This window comes from Athene noctua, chromosome Z, assembly GCF_965140245.1.
Source record: "Athene noctua chromosome Z, bAthNoc1.hap1.1, whole genome shotgun sequence".
Lineage (NCBI taxonomy): Eukaryota > Metazoa > Chordata > Aves > Strigiformes > Strigidae > Athene > Athene noctua.
Window position 1 is genome coordinate 23828690 of NC_134077.1, and position 20675 is coordinate 23849364.

At 38.6% G+C, this 20675-nt stretch overlaps 1 protein-coding gene across 1 annotated transcript in view; it reads left to right on the plus strand.

The window, feature by feature from the left end:
- The first annotated feature begins 9635 nt into the window (after positions 1-9635).
- RNF180 (ring finger protein 180) overlaps positions 9636-20675 on the plus strand; it is an 84637-nt gene continuing 73597 nt past the window's right edge. Inside the window, exons 1-3 of the mRNA XM_074931834.1 lie at positions 9636-9739; positions 11810-11905; positions 15471-16421. Coding sequence (XP_074787935.1) covers positions 9638-9739; positions 11810-11905; positions 15471-16421 — 1149 coding nt within the window. The 5' untranslated portion in view covers positions 9636-9637. The remainder of the gene's footprint in view (positions 9740-11809; positions 11906-15470; positions 16422-20675) is intronic.

Consider the following 20675-nt stretch of genomic DNA (forward strand, 5'->3'; position numbering starts at 1 on the left):
CAGATATAAATTCTTGGTATTTTAAACAAATTTAACTTCCATTTCAGATATCCTCTCCATTCAAACTCCTGAGCTGTTCAGACTGACTGAGTTATCACTGCAGTTTCTCTAGCTTATCTAAACTCACTCTTCCAAGTCAAGCACTTCACTTGAAGACATCCTTTGTCTCTCTTTCCACTTAATCTAAACTGAATCAACTTAATGAAAAGCCCTGATCAAATGTACAATGACTAGCTTTACTGTAATGTCCTTATTATTCACCCAACCTAAATATAAAATACTACAAAACCCTTTTCAAAGGGCTGTTAATGTATTTTCACAAGTCTGCTTAGTGTAAAACACTCAGGTTAGTCCTTGAAGATCCCTGAAATTCCCTTTCCCATGTGATTTGTCTAGTTCTTTGAGCACAGGCACGTTCCATCACTTTAGTCCCACAGATCATCAATTCTCTGAAGCTGTGCCATCATGGAGAAAAAGAAAATGTGCTCTTACCTTTAGATGGGTAACTAGTATGTTCTCCCAAGTTATGGGAAATGTGGGATGAATAATCAAGTTGTACAAAAAAGTGACCTTAGGTCTCTTTTCTGTATGAGTACTTTCACTTCAGAAACTAGTTCCCAACAGGTGATAAACAGAACACATACAAAAAACTTCACTGACCTTTGTAGAACATGTCTTCTTTACAGTATTTTCTTTTATCCTACCTCAAGATAGCAGGATTCCTCGATCAGCAGGATTCTGAAGCACAGAGAGGATCCCTGCATTTAAAAAAGTTCTGGATTCCATTCCAGAGAAGTGACCACAAGTAAAGAAAATAGTGTTAAGATTTACTTTATTAGATCTAGTTCCAAGTGACTTAAATGTTTTCCCTAGCTCTAATAGAGCCAATGACCATACACAGAAATTTTAGACTGATTAGACTGGTTTTTTAAAATAAGCAAAAGGAAAGCAAATGATTCATTAACTGATTGATATTTGGCATAGGCTTTAAATTTCTTACTGAAGTATGATGAGCTTTACAAATCAGATTTGAAAACCTAACTGCAGATGAAAAAACATTATCTTCAAGGGAAAGAAATGTCATTTTCTTGCAATTTGCTTTGTAATAGAAAAAGCCCTTCAATAATAAGTTAAATTGAAAATCAGGTGTATTTTTGAAAGGACAATAAAATGCAAAAAGATGGTAATCTCCATACAGTGAAATGTTATATTTTATGGTTATTGTAATGCCTAGTGTTACTAAAGGTTTTCCAACAATGAATCCTATAGTGAAGGGTGAAACAGGCCAGTGTTGCTCATTGGGTTTCTCCTAATACAAGGCTCTTCAAGTGCGCAAGCTTCTTAGAAAACAAACAGGCAATGGCAACCATAAACTTCCCCTGTGCTCAGTATCTAGTCCTGAAAGCTCTAGCCAACAGCTTCTGCTTCTTCATTCATTTCTCCTAATGCTCCTGCTCTGGCCATTTTCTAAAATACTTTCCTCCAGCACAGATGATCAAATAATAGATATGCCAGTCTTGGAGATGACCCCAGCTGATGGGGACATCCCACTGGGTCAAAGGTCCAGGGATTACAGAAACTGGGTTAATGGCTAGGGTAGTCATTAGTGCACTATGGAATATCTGGAGAAAATGTAACTTCTTCTATTGAAGTAGATGTATTTAGGTAAACAAAGCATCTCTACAGGAGTGAAAGTCAGGTCATCCATTTTCCTAGGCAGCTAAGGATTATTTTTTCCAGCTTCAACAATGCCATTAGCAAGGAAAACAACACATCCCTGATGTGGCTATTGAAATACACCACCATTGTTAGAAGTGTTCCTGGAGCACCTGTGAACTGGATATACTATCCACGTGCCATGGACATGAAACAGTGCGTGCCACTGTCTATGCACAAATCACTATACTGCAGTGTGTTTCAGTGTTCACTGTTGTACTGCATACAGCCTTCAACAGAGCCTTCCTGCTATACCATCCCTGCCTCAGAACAGCAAGTTAAAAATACTGTATGGTTTCTGGTGTGTCACTTTGGCAGTGATCTTGGGACTGCTCACCATAGATTCAGGGGGCTATCTCAGTAAAAAGCACTTCATATATATTCTCTCTTGGAATTAACTTCTGCGCCATGCTGTCATGTATCCCAAATCCACAGCAGAAGCAATATCCATTTGCCTTCTCAGTATATCACTTTACCTGCTCTTAACCTTGCAGAGGCCAGCTGCCCTGCCCTCATGCTGTGCCAGAAAAACACTCTCTGTTAGACGTTACATTGTTATTTAAACTGTTTGCATCACACTGTTTTAAAAAACTTTTCACGTGAATAGGACTCTAAATAGCAGGAACTGAATAAACCTGTACTCCAAGAAAAAAGACTAAGTAACTCTGCTGTGGCAAGGAAGCCTATTAGAAAAATAACAGGGTAGCAAAGAGCAAATATTAGCAAAAAAATCAGGTAACTGAGAGCAATGGGAAAAAAAATTGTGGTAGTGTACTTCTGCACCCATGAAAGCCCTTGTTACATTGTCCAAGATAAGCTGTCTGATAACAAAACCTTGTCTTGACCTACTGGGAATGTATGTTGAAATTCAAGAAAAATCACAAAAATTAAATAATTGCAGAAGAAACAGTGAAATGGAGGTTTCAGTGTTTCAAACCACCTCCACAGACCAGAAAATTGGCAGACACTAAATTTTTTTCCTCAGCACTCTTCCAGTCTCTTACATTCACACTGCTCTAATAACTCTGGTCCCTTCCTGTGTTTGAAGTGAATTATTAGCAGATTGTCAGCTACAAGTCAGACTATCATCAAAAAAAAGGTCAAAAGTCTGCTGAGGTGGAAACACAACCCATCTAGTTGATCAGTTTTATTCACTACGGTGGCATAGACGCTCAGCAGCGAGGGGCCCCCGATGCTGCTCTCTGCTGCCCGGAGTCTTCAGAGCGCTGTGCCTGCCTTTCCTCCCATGCAGCCCGGCATAATATGCAACAATTCCCTACAAAGGTTCAAAAGTTTGTATTTTTTTCCCCCATATTTCATTTAAAGCTTCCTCTTTCGTCAAGCTGCCTATTAAAATACTCAGGGGCTACTGATGACACCCCACCCAGTATGTGATTGCTTGCTGGCACTTGTCGGTCCCTTTGATGTCCCTTTGATGCCTCGCGCTTTGACTGGAAGCTCTCTGGGTCTGGGCTTGTTCCTCGGGCGTGGAGGAACATGTGGGTCTTGTCCCGGTTTTAGTGAAGAGTTTTCATTCAGTTCCCTGTAATTCGCTACCGCGCCTCGTCACCCTGGTCACATCTTCCCGCCGGGGCCGACCCCACCCCGGCTGCATCTCTGTCAGTCAGAAGACGAGCGGCCGTGCCACCCTCAGGCCTAGGCACGGCGCGGGCTGGCGCGGCCGCCGCCCTCTCCCCCGGAGACAGCAGCGCTGGCCCCGCGGCCGGCGAGGGCCCGGCCTCCCGCGGGGACGAGGGGCGCAGCAGCCGCCTGAGAGGACTGGCCCGCCCCGGGCCGACTTCCGCGGGCGGCCGGGCCGGGCAGGCGCCGCGGTAGCGGAGCGCTTTCCGACGCCGTTTGTCTCCCGTCTCTTCCCGTTCGCAGGAGCAGCTGCTGCTGCGCAACCCCTTCCCCGCCCGCCCGCTCGCCCCAGCGGCGTCGCCTCCTCCTCTCAGCCTCGCGGGGCGCGGCCCGGTAAGCTCAGCGGGGCCGGGGGGCGCGGCGGAAGGCGCCGCCGCCGCCCGGTGGGCCGAGCCGGGCCCCGGGGTGGGGTGGGGGGGCCGCGGGGCGTCGGGGGCGCGGGTGAGCGCGAAGGTGCGGACACCTGCCTGGAGCTGGGGGGCGGCGGGGCCGCCCGTCCCGGGGCGCGCCCGGCGCCCGCCTGAGGGGGCGTCGGAGCGCGGCGGCGACAGCCCCGACTTCTCGGAGTTAACTTCGCGCTGCCGCCGCCGGCTGTCAGCGCCCGAAACGCCCCGGGAGCCCGCCGGCGTGCGGGCGCGGCGCGGCGCTGCCAGTTCAGCCCAGCCCGCCCTGGGGACGGCTGCCGGGCCCGCCGCGGCCCCTCCCGCCCAGCCGGAGGCGCGGCCGGGAGACGGTCGGTGCCCGGCCGCCGGGCGCACTCGCACCGGCGCCGCTGCCCTGCGGCGGGGCCCGGGCGGGGCGGGAGGTCTTGCGGCGACTTGCGGTCAGCAGCTCGCGGGCACAGTATTCCTGCTTGTTCAGCCCTTTATTTTGTGGAACAGCTAATGGTGCGTGCAAGAGCGTGAAACAGGCAGTACTGGTCTGCGGGGTCTCGAGCAAGAAAGAGGTTACGCGCTGATCCGAGGTTTTCCATTGAGCTGTTGGGTCCAAGTGATTTAAACGCCTTCCGTTGTCTTGCTATATGTGGTAGACCTGTTGACTTCAGCAGCATGCAGTAGGATTTTTTAGCCAATTAAGACGTTGCATGTAACAGTCCCATTTTTATCTTAACTACTTTTTAATTGCATGGGCTACTCTTGCTGCATGAGAGAGAGTATCACACGCTGGCCACCCTCTCTCATCAACCAGTGGGCCATGACAGAGAAGCTGATAGCACAATAGCTGAACTGGTAGAGCAGTTCATAATCGAGTAGGAGCTGGCACAGGAGCAGATGGCACAGCCCTTCACACACCTTGCTGCTTCACTTCTGTGGCAGCCTGGAGGCAGTTCTTTAAACTTTCTATTCTGTCTTCCAGTCTAAGTGCTACTTTATTGAGAAACACTGGTTAAGTATGCTTTTAGAAGTGTCTCTTTAAGCAGAAATACTTCGGAGATCAGAAGATAGCAGCGAGCTTTTATGTGTACCTGAATGCCTTCCATGACTGTTTCTCTGTCCAACAAACTGTGTAGTTCATACCTTTCTGGGAGCAGGAACTTCTGGTAGGGACACTTGTTGGCCAGGACAGCTCATCCTTCAAAGCTGCCACTCATCTAATATTTTTTCAAGACTCCCAGTAACTCATGCTCAAGTTTCTCTGCCCTAATTTCATGCTGCAACCTAATTATTATTGTAATCTTTATGGCGGCAGTGTTCTGAAGGGATCACGGGTGACTTTCGAACAAAAAGGCATTGAGAACCACTTGTCCCGCTGTACTAATTTTCTTATTTTTATGCATTTGGAGATGAGGGCAAGCTAGTTGAAAACCTGGTGTAGAATTTCTTTTTCAACAGAAATGTAGGGTTTTGTGTTTAGTTCTTAACTTTGAACATTTGAGAATTTTTGGGGGGGTTTTATGTCACATTTTCTGGAAATCTTTTTGAAGCAGAGATGGCCAAAGTTTAATACATTATACAATTCTGATTGTATAAGAAACTTAGATATACGTATCTAAAGGGACTTCCTACTAGTGAGAGGATGCCAGAAGGGAAAGTGTCCCATTCAAGGAATGATGAATAAACAGGAAGTTTATCAACAGCTCTGCACCAATTTTCTGGCTGCTGTGTCTGCTGCTTGATCCTTCACTTATTTTTTGTTGTTTTCTTTGTGAATAGCTCCACTAGCTTTCTGTGGTGTTGCTCATAAGTTTTCCAGACAGAGTGGAAGGAAGGGAAAAAAATACAATTCCAGTTTCCTCTTCTCTTAACATATTGATGAGCATATATGAATTTGAAAATCTTAAGGATCACTTGCTGAAATTACTTAAAAATTGTTTGCTGCTGGGGAGTTGTTATTTAATCTTCCAGTGTTTCCAGCCCTTATAAATGTAAGAAACAATGTTTTCAAATGTATCTAGTGAAGTTTGTATTTTTTTTTTTTTTTTAACCCTTGAAAATGTATATAATTTCTCTAGTCTACTCAGTGCTGGTAAAACTTCATTTTGAGTTCTGCATCCAGATCTGAACATTGCTGTGCAAGAAGAGCTGACCCATTTGCAAGAGTTCACAAAATAGCAGTGGCAGTTGGAGATTAAGAAAGTGCGATCTGTGAGGAAAGAGGGAAAGAGCTGGATTTATTTAGCCCAAAGACAAGTTTGAAGGGGAGCTAGTATATAATAAGTGTTTAAAGTTGTAAAATGTTCTTGCACAGAAGTTCTCTTATCCACAGCAAATAAGGGAAATTGCCAGATAATTCGGGTTAGATGTTAGGGGAAAATTTAAAATAATAGAAGCTGAGAAGGTAATTAAATAGTTTGGGAAGGCTGTGGAATCATTAGGAAAAAATTTTTCATGGAAAGAGTGATTAGACAGTGGAATAGGCTGCCCATGGATGTGGTGGAGTCACCATCCTTGGATGTGTTTAAGAGTCGTTTAGATGAGATGCTGGGGGATACAGTGTAGGGGAGAACTTTGTAGAGTTGGGCTGATGGTTGAACTTGATAATCCCAAGGGTCTTTTCCAACCTGGATGATTCTGTGATTCTGTGATCTCCATCAAAGGTTAGACAAGTGGTTTTCAAGAAGGGAACTGACACCCTGATTTGGGAAGGAAGCCTTAGGACCCTCTGCTCCTGTCTTTTTGAGGCTGAGTCATAAAAAAAAAAAAATGTTTGAAGGACATAAAATGAGTGTCATGGAGGAGCACAGGCTTTTTAACACTCAGAAATGTCTACATGCTATTTTAGAGGCAAACGTGAGCTCACACAAACCAACTGATCTGAAGGCAATACAGCACAACAAACGTGACCCAGTGCCACACTGAAAAGGTCCACTGAGAGTGACGCTATATAGTTTATGAGTGCCAGATTGGAGTCTTTTATCTTTATGTTGGCATTTTTTTCCTGAAAGACAAAGCAAGGTGAGAATAAGATGCCTTTTAATAGTTCTAGAGGCAAAACAAGACAAGTAAAAACATTAAAATATACTCAGAATACTATGGTTAAGCTGCATTTAACTATAAAAACACTTCAAAAGCCTGTATTTGTATGCTTTTATTTCAGTTCTGGTGGAAATTATGTGCAAATCAAAATAAAAATGAATGACAGAATTATGTGACAGAAATGTCTCATTTGATGTTTTCTATCATGACACATGTGGAAACCTCTGCAATGTGTTGGTGTGTATTTGTAGCATTTCTTCTGTCCTCTGTAAGAACTGCAAAAGGCACGTACATGCAGATTTTTAATAGACCTACAGAAATTTTCCTCTTAAAATTATGCTAGGCCAGAAGAACACTTCAGCCTACTGTAATATAGTCTTGATAAGTATTTGCACTTTTGAGATTTTTTTTCCATGTAGTTCACTGTCAGCTTTCTTGGTTACACAAAATACAACCTGTGCTGTGCTGATTATTACACATTACATATTATACATTCATTTATCTAATTGTATTTTTAAATGAGAAGTATGTGCAGAATTAAGAAGAAACTTTTGAAGTGTACACATTTTTTAAAAAGACCTTTTATTTTTCAATAAAACAGTGCTTGCTTGCTAGATATTGTTCAGGCAAGGGCGTTGTTTACATCCCCTCAAATGCCAGTGATCCTTAGACAGGCTTTGTTTGCGTGTCTTGAACCTTGTCTTTTAAATACAGCAAGTGCCTTTATCCATGAGTCCTTTATCTATTGGTTCAGATGTCTGTCACTAATTGTTTTATACCCCACTCCAGCATCACCAGCCTCAAATGAAGCAGCTGTTCAACAGTTAGCAAACCAGCTTTTTCAACAATTAACACAAAGAGAACAGAATGTATACAGAGATATAAATATATACCATTTGATACAGTTTATAAGGTGTGCAAGATAAGGGCCACTAGCTGCATTATATTTCAAGAATGTATTTTGGTACATGGAGATATGGCTGTACCTGAAAAACATGTCTGAGCTAGTCTTATGCAAAAAGTCTTTCAGTCCTTCCTGGCTGGTCTTAGATTTGTGGTTCTCACTGAACTGTTGTAAGATTAAATTCATCCTAGAAGTGTGTTTTAAAATCGTGAATAATAAATTAATTAAGCTTTAAGGTGTTTGAGTGATAAAAACAAATTCATAACTGGTAATCCTTCTTTCAATACCCTGTGAAGTTGGTGCTGCATTTGTCACAGCAAAGGGATACACACCGCTTGTAAAAATCCTTCAGAGTCTGAATTTCCTTGTTTTTTTTAAAAAAAGTCATTCATAGAGAGGTCTAGCATTTTTATACATTCTACTGGTACAGAACATAGCACCACTGACATAGCTAGGTTGGTAAATACTTGAGAGACATTCTGCTTAAGTCAAGGCAGATTTTTGTCATGAACAGTACAGGTTTCCAGTGTAAATTCTGTGTTTTCTGTAAGTGTCTCTTCCACGATTTTTTGCTTGGCCATCTTAACTTGCATTAAAATATGTTAATGGCATCTTAACAAAATCTCATTTTAATTTATTTTGACATTACAAGAAAATATTTGATGTTTGCCTTAATTTCACTTTCTAAGCTTAGCGTGGATCTGGTTATTAAAAGCTGCAAGTACACTTGAGCTAGGAGTCTAATGTATGCACACTTTGTTTCTGTTCTTCCTTGTCAAACTGTTTCAGACTCGTTACATATGTAGAAAAAGAAATCTGCTGAAAGAAGACCTCAGATATAAATGAAAAATAATTAATAACCTCTATGTGTGTGTTTCATAGTCTTTGATTAATTCAGAAAACAAGTCAGAAAAGGCAAAGGTAGAAATAGGGAAAATGCAGAAGTCTGTATGGCTCAATAAGCCAAACTGCTCTTCAGACAGCCTATACTGAGGATCCCAGAGTTTCTTTAGTTAGTGAAAACGAAATAAAAATTATATTATTGGAAGAATTGCAAAATCAGATGTTTTGAATGTGGGATAACGGAGATTCTTTTAAATTTTATGCCCCAGCTTCCCTTTCACATTAGTACTGTAAGCTAGGCATAACTCTAGCGTAGTGCTTGAGTTGAGTGTGTAGATGTAAATTTTTTTTTCCTGGAGCTAGCACAGGTGGGTAAAAACAGAAGCAGGTATAAAGAACAGTTGGAGGACCTTTGGAGAAAGCATGGCAGAAAAGGAAGGCTTTGGAAACAGATTAGAGAAGACTAGAAAGACATGAGAACACAGCAACGCACAAAGAAAAATACTTGTCTGGTTCTTATGCTTATCTTAATTTAGGTCTCTCTTTTACGAAGAGGTCGATTCAGGTCTGTGAAAAACTCTGTTGCACCATTAGCACTGATTCTCACACACAAGATGTAAGGGAGCAAGCTTCCAGGGGCACATTGAGAAAACAATGGCCTCTGTGGTTTTATGTTGGCATTCATTTTTGTTATGTGGCATTACATATGTGTGTGTGTATCTAATGTGTAGGATTGTATTTAATGTGTAGGATAACAATGTCTTATTTCTATGGGTATATTCTGGAAAAAGTGGAGTTCTCTTGTCTTTTTTCTAAACATTGAGGAAGTGTGGTAGCTTTTTATTTTTGTTTTTTTTGTTGTTGTTGCTTTCTGGTTCTATATGCAACCTGAAAATAAAAACAACTGTTTTGCTTTGCTATTTAAAATGTCTAGGTGACATGCTACAAGAGATCAGAGAGTGTTTGTAAATAAAGTATTCATCTCCTCTATAGTGAAAAGATTACTGATAGACTTCTGTGTTGAAAGAGGAAGGTATGTGTGGTTTCAACAGGTGACTGAATTGTGTTTTGTGGTCTTTACAGATAGACATACAGAGCTGAAGAATCAGAAGCTGAAATGAGCAGCCAGGAGGCTGATGTTTTACGTTGCTGGAGATGTAGAAAATATATAGCAAATTCTGTTTGCCTTGCAAAATGTCATGGAAAAGAACCATCTGAAGTAGGTATAGCATATGGAGGGAGTTTGTAACTTTTTCCAGTGCCATTGGTTTTAAATAAAGGAGAATTATTAGACTTCCCCTCCATTACTAATTAATCTCCTGTGGAGATAAGTACTAAAGTATGGACGATTCCATAGAGAGTAATGTAACCAGTAATGCTAGGGAAGCTGAGTATGCAGTGATCACCTTTGCGTTCTGTGGCACGAAGGCTGTTATTCATGATACGTTTGACTACTACCTTGTGTAGAGTATATAGTGTTACCATTCTTCCTATAAAAATGCGGTCTGTTTTTGACAGTTCTAATGTAGTTACTTTTTGTTTTAAAGTCTCTTAACAGAGAACTCTCTAAGGTGTGTTTTAAATACGGATACTAATTTTCACTGCGGTACTTAAGTGTGTGTCAAATATTCCTACATCAGAAATTTTGCTTTTATTTTAAAAATCTGGGGAATAGTCTGTGCATGAAAATAGTTCAGATTATTAGACTGCCCTGAGCTGGGGGATGCTCTGCCAGGCTAAAAATTCCATTTAATAATATACACCATCTTTATTAATATAAACAGGAAAATATTCGTACAGAATAAGACAATGACAGAGGCTTTTCTGCTGCTTTATAATGGCAGTTAGTAATCATAAAGAGTCTTTCCAAATATGCCAAGAAGACTGCTGACATCTTATGATCTTGAATCTAAGTAAAAAAGCAAATAGAATGAAAGGTGTTGATCTTTTTTATTAATGCACTAGAAATGCAACAACATTATTTTTGGCACTGGAGAAGGGTATGACCAATAGAGGTAGAAACAAAGTTGTTATAAGATCCTGATATAGTTAGTATTATTAATAAGCCCCATTTTAATCACTCTGCTTACAGAACTTGAGATTCTGGAATATTTTTCATGCTTTATACTTGAGGAGTTTTTATTTTGTGAATGGCTTGAAGTGGTTTTTTGTGATGGAGAAATTTCAACTCCTTTCATGGAAAAACGGAGTTTTTCATAGTGAAAAGGAGGAGGTATCTTTGTCTGTACCCAATGGTGGAGCATTAAATGGCTAGTGGAGAACCACCATCATTGTGCACGAGACTGAAGGAGCTCCTTCTCTAATTATGTAGAGAGCAGGTAGAAAAACACAATTTAACACTACTTCCTAAAACACTGGGAGGCAAAGATTGTATTGTGATGAGAGTAATAATGTTTTCAATATGTCAGTTCCTGATGAATTTTAGAACTTCAGTCAAAGACGCAGGTGAAATATGAGTAAAAAAGAAAAATCTAAGAACAAATCTTAAAACCAGATGTTGATATTACGAATGCAGTGTGAACAGTTTGAATCAGAATTATATCCTAGTTGAAATACAGGTACTCTCCACAGAAAGGAGGAAGATGATGGCATAGACATGGCAAAAGGATCTATCTTGTCTGCTGTAATTACTTGAAGAATGTCTAAAAGCTTCTGTCTTCCATGTATAGCCCCACTTTCAATTTTAGCATAATGAAACTTTTATTCCCGTGAGTTTCATAACATACGAGTCAGTGGTTTTCCATATTCATAAATTTTAACAACTGATTTTAAGACTTTAACATAAAAATTCAAAAGTTACTAAGAGTCCATGGTTTCTCTACTATTCTAACAAGCATTAGAAAATTAATTTAAAACTATTTGTGGCATAGTTATGCAGTGCTGACTCAGTCTTCATACAAACTAGAACTTAGATTTTTGTGCCTTTACTAGAAAATTGTGCCAGCTGATAGTGCTTTTGATATCAATTTTTGAGTATAGTTGGAAGGTTAACAATTGCATACTTTCTGTTCTTGTAAACAAAACCAAACCACCTCCAGTCACCACCATCTCCACAGTGGAGTCTGTCCAATGTCCTTAGATTCAGAAATAGAAGATTACTGACAGCATCTACCTGATTTTTAGCTTAAAGAATGCACCAGCTTCTTTGAGTTTTATAATTTGTTAATAAAATATTTACTGAATTTGGGAAGCTGACTTCTGTCTATATTCAAACAAAAAAAGCTTACATGAGTGTTGAATATCAATAAAATAATTCTTTTTTTAACAGACATCACAACTTTCAGCTGCTGCTCAGGAGTCTTGCAATGTGTGGCATGTGAACTTAGAAGACATTCCAGAGTGGGTGAAATGTGTCATTGAAAAGGTAGATCTTTTTTTGCTTGCATCTTTATCATTCAAAATGTGAAATAAGTAAGGGGAACAAATTTCAAGGGCACTTTTCTGCCAAGGTGCGTGTATATTACAGATATCTTCTAACTGACAGATTTTTTTCTCAGTAACTTCTATCATTACATTTACAGAGGCTTTTTTTCCCGTTAAATTAGGGGGTTTTTTAAGTATGCACAAAACCTCCAATGATAAATTCTGTTCCTGCCCATGTATAGATGACTGTATTTATGTTTGTCCAAATAATTGTCATGGGCACCTCTGCATATTTTGTCAATGCCTAAAATTATATTTATTATTTAGGTTTTGGGGCTTGGTTTGTCTTGATCATCATATCTTGCAGTACTAATGCATATGTTGACAGTGACAGGAAGAAGCACGTTTCTCCATAAAACTCAACTGAGGGGTTGTTAAGAGATCTGTTGTTGGAATATGATGTGATGCCTTTTACATTTAATGTGGTAATATGTCATATGAATAGAAAGTACCTTCCTGCAAATTCAAAGGTCTGATGACAAGCCAGTGTCGCTGGTTTTGAATTTTAACTGACCATTTGAAATTACAAACCATCTCATAACTTTCCTTTTGAACTGACTGCTTCAGTTCGAGTATTTTCTTTAAATTAGTTTAGGTCTAGAAGTTAGTATTGTTGCACTGATATAATAAGAAACAGTGCTTGACTTTGGCCGTACAGTTTTCCTCCGATGAGTCTTTCAATTTGAGAGGAAAATGATATCTGCCTTCCCTTCTGCTTGGACTTCAGGGTCTAAGTTTTACTATATTGGAAGTAACTTCTGATCCAAGCAAATATACCCTGAAAATGATACACAAAGAAAAAGTTGTTGTGAAAACTAAAAAACTAAGTATTAAAAAATTAAGAACATTTGTTTAATCTTACTTCATCATTTTGCTCTATGTTTTATTTTGTTAAACATTAAACAAACTCTTTTTAAAATTAATGGTCTCTTATACTTCAATAGTCCATGACAGAATAGTGTATCTGTTTCAGAAACATAGATCTTGAGGGAGCAGGGGAAATTAGGAGTGATGATGTATTTCCCCACTTTACAGAATTGCCTAATCATAAAGATGCAGTCTTTTACAGTACTTTGCATGTTATATTATTTCAGTAAAATTGGTTTAAATATTGATACTAATGTTCTTTCCACCTTTAGCTGTAAATGGTCAGCATTTACTTCTGCATTTGAAAGCCTAGAGAGTCAGGTTGGAGACCTAGGAAATTCAAAACCCGTAGGCTTAACATACTTGCTCAAGATTGCAGAGAAGCAATGCTCCTCTGGTGGCAGAGGCAGAGAATTTAATTCTTTATAAACACCTTCAGTATCTTAGTGTCCATTTTGTCCTTTAATATCCTGGGAACTCTTGCCTCATTCACTTCTGACTTATCTGGAAAGATCCTATGGGTTTATGGATAAATGTGTGGGGTTTTTAAATAATTCTGACTTATCCCCAGATCCTCCTGGGCTCTGAATAATTTTGTAATCATGTGTTATTTTCTCCTGTATGACTCCTGAATCAAAGGCTAAATCATTTTACATAAGCACAAAGTCTATTTGCAGGCTGTAAAAACCCACTGCTTCCCAGCCAGTTCTTTTTTGCCATCTGTCCCTGTTCTTAATCAATCTCATTGGGTTTCTTACACACATTAATGTAGAGTTTATCCTCAATAATTATAAATATCCGGCTAGTGCTGCTAGTGACCTTTATTGACCTCATTTTCGTTTCCCCATCCCTCATCACTTGTTTTAGCTTCTTTGGCTAACCCTTCCCAGTTTTTCCTCTTTATGCAGTCCATCATTAAATCTGTGCACCCTCAGCTCCTTTTCAGATCTTACTGATTTTCCCCTACCACCTCCTCCACTATAGGCTGTTACTTCTTCTACTGAGTCAATGATTCCACAGTCCATTGCCAAACTTACGCTAAATCAGTCCCGGACTCCCTTGTCCTGCACCTCATCTCCCAGTCTCTGTGCACATAGGACAGAGAGATGTGCTTTTTTTTCCCTACCATCTCTTGGATTCCCATTTCGCCAGTTCCTAGCCTTCTCCCCTAACCATCATGTACCACTCCTCCTCTACAATTGGAGATCCAGGTTACTATTCCATAGTGCCTCAGTGCCAGAAAGATTCACTAAAGGCACTAGAAAGTCCTTTTCCCTGAATTTTAGTGCCTATCCCATGGCATCTGGGAAATGGAGAGTGGGAGACTTAAGGTAAATCTCTGAACCTGCTTAATTCTTCTTTGGGAATGGCATGTACACATGTTGGTCAGCCTTATAAACAGAGAGACTGTGCACATTCAAGGGATTTTCATGAATCTGAATGCATTTGGGCATATGTGAACAAATGAGAGACTTTTTTTCTCTTAAATTAAAATCATGTCTAGATTTAAACAAATTCTTATAAGTGTGATGAAAAGCATATCTTTGATACGTTGTAAAATTTTGAGGTTTTAACCCACGAGGCAGGAGTAAGTTTCTCAAATAAGTGTTACCAAAACTTTTTCTAGCATTTCAAGTGAAAGATATCCTTTTTTTACTCACAAGTGTTTTTTTCTGAAACTGCACATTTCTGAATCTCTGAAGCTTTCAATCATACAAACCTCAGTCATGGAATCCTCTTCCCAAACTACCTTGAAAGACATTTGCAACTGAAAGCAATGCCTTAACTAGAACTGTTGGGCAGCTTCTGTATTCCTGGCTCAAACCCACTTTAGGCACACTAGTGAGTAATGTGTGACTGGAGTTGATAATGTTCCTCATCTGGGTTTTGATTCTGCAAACTCTTGCATAACTTTAATCTTCAAAAATGTTTCTGCTGACAGATGAATATGTTTACTGAAAATACTAAAGAGTTGTGCAAATATGTAGGAGTTTATAGATCTGTGATATGTATTTTCTTTTGAAAAAGTGCCTTTAGGATTAAAATGAAATTCATAAATTACAAATAATGAAAAAAACCTGTCTCCTTCTAGAGTAGTAAGGATTTGTCATAGTGTCTGCACACAGATTATTTTGTAATACTACGTACACTAACATACAAGTACCATTTCAAGTTTTCATTGGGTAAGCAAAGTAAAAATCTATATTCTGTTTGTAAGAACTATCCTTCCACTGTACTTAGTATGCAAGAAGTGTATCAGCACTCAGGAGACTCAGCTGAGAAACTGTGCTTGCCAGTTCCAGATTAACATAGTAAACTGATTTCACCACTTTAAACAATCTAATGTTTTTGTTAGTATTGCAATATTATTCTGTGTACAAATTTAAAACATATTTCAAAGCACCTATGTTTTGAAACATGTATTCTAGATTTCTTAGAATTAGTTATCACTGCAGCAAACAGAGTTTTGATCAAAACATTATTTATGATGGATTTTCTTTCTGCTGTGAAGTCTCTTTTATTGTGTTTGAAAAACAAAAAGTAAACTTTTATTAAAGGAGAAAGTAACTCTAGTAATGATTTCTTAATCATCTCTTTACAATGAATGTGTTGGGGTTTTTTCCTTTTCTTATCAATAGGCACATTGGACAATTGGAAAACTTCACTGTCCCTTCTGCGAGGCCTGCTTAGGGGACTTTAACTTTGTTTGCAACACAAAATGTTCCTGCGGACAGTCAGTAAATATACATTTCTGCAAAAGTCGAACTGATTATCAGCCAGCTTTGTCTGTTAAATTGGAAAAATCATCAGGAAAACACTTACCTCTCCTCAAAATTCAGTCTGGTTTTAGCAAAGATACCTGTCATGAATTGGTAACTGCAACTTTGGAAATCAAAAATCAAGGGCTTTCATACATGGCCAGAAATAATAATGGCACTGAAAGATTAACAGAAGCACTTTGTCTAGAAGTAAGAGCTCCTAGATTTGAGATTAAAAGTAAAAGACTTCCCTTAAAGGTATTAAATCAAGAAAGAAATCTTTCTGCTTCCTATCCTATGAATGATATATCCACTGTAAAACCTTTTCACAGAAGATCACGTAGTTTCGATTTAAATGTCACAGAGAGGCTTGTTTTGTTACCTGCATTATATGAAACTTGCAGTATGGGAACAATTTACCGTGGCCGAAATGAAAATCCACCTGTTTACACACGAGGTGGATTGCAATTAGAGTCCAATAGGAAAGATGATAGTTCTTTTGAGGGCCTATATAGTTCCAGTGCTGACAAACTACAAAAAAGGTTTCAAGTTACTTCCTTTACCACATTACTACACAGAGAAACAGAAAGTGAATGTGATTTTGAAACTACTGGACAATCTTCTGGGAATGCCATTGCTGATGGGTCACCTTTTGTGATGAACCTTTCTTCACCACCAAGTGCTGTAGAAGAGGAACAATACAGCACACCTGTTGGTCTTATGCAGCCTGCAAGTATTTCCTTCAACCAAAAGCTGAATAAGAGAGAAAGAAACAAGTTGAAAAGCTTGAGGAGAAAACAGAGAAGGCAAGAACGGTGGCTACAAAAGCAAGTAGGTGTTTAAAATTAATTATGCTACTTATTTTGTGAAGTTTGACTTGCTCTTATAAATCATTTTTACTTTTTTTGTGCTGTCTCTTAAGACTGGTTTAAGATGGTACTGTCTGGAGTCAGATATCCTGCAAGGATAAGGGTTTATGACCTCTTCTACCTGTAGTTTTCCAATTCAACCCGATCACCTTTTCTGTGTAAAATCAAATCTTGGTGGGTATATATACCTAGTTTCTGTTGTCCTTCTTATTGTTTTGTGATATAATAATAGATTTGAAGTGGGAAAAAATGCAGTAAAATTTAATCAATGTGATTAAAGGAAAACTAAACATTCAAATCTTCTAAATGAAAAGCCCTAGCATTTCAGGTTTTTCTAACTTCTAGGTAATGACATTTTGAGTTAACTTTACAGTTAAGAAAAATTTATGTTTTAAAAGATGATTGTATTTATTATTTATTGTAACACAAATATTTTTATTTAAGTAAAGAATTGATTGTTGCTATTTAAAATATTAGTCTTTAGTAGGTAAATACTTTGTCTACAAATCTAACAGAAATTTTACATATTCTTACACAACCATCGTTTCCTTCTTTAAACCATTAAAAGCAGAACAGAATTAAAGACCATAGACGGTCATGCAATTTTTCATGGGGGTGAAGGGAGAAAGATCAGGACTATAACCTAAAATTAATTACCAAGTTTTTGTTTGCTCTGAAATTCATGGAAAGACTAATGATATGTATGCCTTCAAAAGAAAATTTCTCATCTTAAAATTTCTGCTACAAAATACTGTGTGGCCAGCAAGAGCAAACATACTAACTCTCATCAGTATAGATATTATTCTCACTTTGGGTAGGTATGTCGTTGTGATAATCTGAGAACATTCCACAGGTGAAGTGCAGTGACATGTAAAGCTCATGTAAACCTTACCTCACAGATTATTTTTTTAAAAGTGATTTGCTTTACATTTTATAGTAGTCAAGTCCAATTTAATATTTATGCCTTATTGAGAAATACTACGCTTATTTGAATGGACTGTGCTTAGGTTAGCTATTAAATTGTTTTCATTGGTTTACGTTTAATGCAATAGGATATAGAACACCAGTAGTTCACATATGGATCTTTCATTAGTCATTTGTACCAAAATTATTTTCACCCTTAGTATTCTGCTGTCCTTTACAGTTCTACTCTGCTCAGGCACCAAATGACTTGAGCTCTTTCCAACATACCGTCAACAGAGCCTTTAGAATACAGTACAAAATTGAAGCAGAGCAGTGAACTCGTGATCAAGAGAGAGATACATAGAGGCTGTCTCTAAATTAAATATAAGAACCGCCTTGAAAATATGATGTGTCTGGGACATATTAAGAGCATTTTCAGTATGGTGTGTGTATATATTCTTTTATCGTTGGAAAGGTTTTTTGTTTTGCTTAGAGAAAGATTTGAATTAGCATTGTGATATATTGAAAACTTGTTATTATTTTGTAAAACGCTTCTCTGAGACTAAGAGCAAAGAACCTTTCTGAATCTGGATGCTTTAATATTGAATAGTTGTTTTCTAGTTAAGTCTAAAGATTCTTAGGTGTCTGAGTCCATAAAATAACTTTTAAATTCCAGGCCTCATTGTTTCTGTTAACTGAAATGATGATGCAAAAGCACAGTATATAAGCATCTGCACAGTTGTGTCATCTGCAGCTTCTCCAGCCACTTTAATCTTTGTTAGATGTCACTTTCAATAATAAAATGTTGTGGAAATATTCCAAATTTGTGATAGATAAGAAAGAAAAATACCCTTTCAGATAATTTTCTTGTTAAACCATGCTTAACCAATTCCTACATTATTTTTAAGTTTCATATAGCAAATGATACACAGTTGTTAAATCTAGTATGTCTAATCAGTAAGCATACAGTTTATAAAGTACAAAAAATTCAAAAATAATTATGTAAAATAAATCACCTGGTTTTGAGTAGAAGTTTTGAGGGGAAAATATTTTGGTTTTGCACTGACTTCTGTAACCTTGGTGAAAATCTGTGTTTGTGGCATGGAATATTTCAACAGGCCTACTTCTCAGACTGTGTCAAGCAGCACATGTGGCTAGTGCAGCCGTGTGTCGCATCACTGTGATATCTTCTCAGGAAAATGTGGATCTAGAAAATCACATCCTCTATACAGTCTGACATGTTGCAAAAGGGGATGCTCCTCTGCCACACACTCCCATGTGCCAGTCTAGGTATCTTTCCTTTTCTTGCGAGTTCCACTTGGTGGTCTTTTTCTTCAGCATTCTGACACCTTTCCTTGTAAATATGTGCTTTTTGTTACAGTGGTACTTAAAAGAGGAAGCAGATTTGTGGTACTTTGTAACCATGATCTCCAGCATACTTACCACGTATACTTAAGCAATCATATAGTAAAACTTAACAAAGAGAAAAAAACATAACCGTCTGACTGGATGGAGTGAAAGAATTTTGATAAATGACAGTGGGAAGTATTTCATTTAAGTGGTCTTTTAAGAAGTACTTCATTGGAGCAGAATCCTGATGTGAGATGAATCTCTTCTAAGCTCTCTCTGTTAAAGGTTCTGTGCATCTCATTTTTATCTTTAATTGAAGCTTTTCTGAATAGCCTTTCAAGAGAATGGACCTGTTCAGTCTTTGGAATTTCTCTGTAAATGCATAGGCAGTTCCTCTAAGTTTATTTTGTAAGGTGATGACTTTATCTGTCAAATGTTTTTTCTGTCTTGCACTAAGCTGAAATGTGCCCACAAAAGTTGTGTTATGGCAGAATGCACTCTATTATTAATCTGAAGTAAATAAACCTTGGATTGTAAACAGGAGCGATTCTGTGAGCTTCCTGTACTTGTGCCCAGAGGCCTGTGCTGATGCAGGCTCTGGGGTGTGGGTGTGGGACTGAGCTAGCATGTTAACAGCAGAGGGACCCAAGCTTCCTCTGTCTGCCCTGCGTGGGAAAGCTCTTAATGCCTGTGAGGGGGATACTTGCATTTTGTGTGTGCATGCACACACTTGTGTTCGTGGCAGATTTTTAGGTTTCTATTACATTGTTAGGGTATGATAATAACCATTTAAATCTAGGAATTGCCAATATGGTTCTTATTACTGCTGTCGCTAAAAAGATTAAGTATTTAAGTTATAAATTCCCTTTTGTGTATATCTTGTTATATGTTTGCATTGTTTATTAATGTCTGAAGCTTGTAATAACTTTCTGAAATATCTCAGACAGAAATACTATTTGTGGTTTCTCCAATTTTATTTCATTTCTCTTCACAATCATTTTACATAGAGGAGGATTGTGTCATCAGCTTCAGAACTGCACTATCCTCTTGGAAATGATCCTGATCCATTGGAAAAAATATTATTGGCCTTTTTGCTTCATTTTATAACTTGACACATCACCAGTTCTTTTGTATCTTTTTTAAAACACAAAAGTTTTTTCTTACAAAGGTGACTAGTGGTCGGTTTCTATGAAGTGAGTTTGCTTTCATACTCTCAATATTAATCTGAACTCAGGATATAACAGGTGGGTGAGATACTGCATTGTTTATCCGCACTGCCAGGTGCTGTTATCTTGCCCTGAGCCTTGAGTTTTCAAGTCCATACTGATGTTCTCTAGCAACTGACCATCTTGTAGTGAAGACGCTAGGCTTCAAAGGTTTAACTCATGACCTTAGTTCACTTAATCTATGCTTGTCTCTTTCATGTGTACATTGGTTTCTAATTCTTGCATTGTTTTGTTTGCATTTAAACTGTAAGTCCTTCAGTTGTCTTGTCATGTTTATGTACTTGAATTTCAGTCACTCTTTCTATGATGATACTCATAACAAGAATTATTCTCAGACTGCTTATGGATTCCTCAACTGGCTGTTGGAGAGGTGAAAGCATTATTTAATATTGGTACCAAAGTAAAGCAAGAAGCAAAGGAAGAGAAATTAAATCACAGGTGGAAGAGGAAAGCAGTAGCTACAAAATCTCAACTGTGACATTTGTTAGGGAAATATGAGGTCCTGGAGGAGCTGCTTAAATTAAGGAAACAAGAAACACAGAGGAAAAGTCCTAATCCCATATGCTGAAATCTCTACCAAAAGGTAGGGGATTTAATATGAAGTAATATTCGGTTGCAGTGACTGACAAGCTGGGAATCCTCAAAATTAAGATTAAGGGATGCAATAGTGGGAGAGCCTTTTGACTTTGCGCAGCTGGTGCTATATCTGCACCAGCTTTCTCATTCACTTCCTCGAG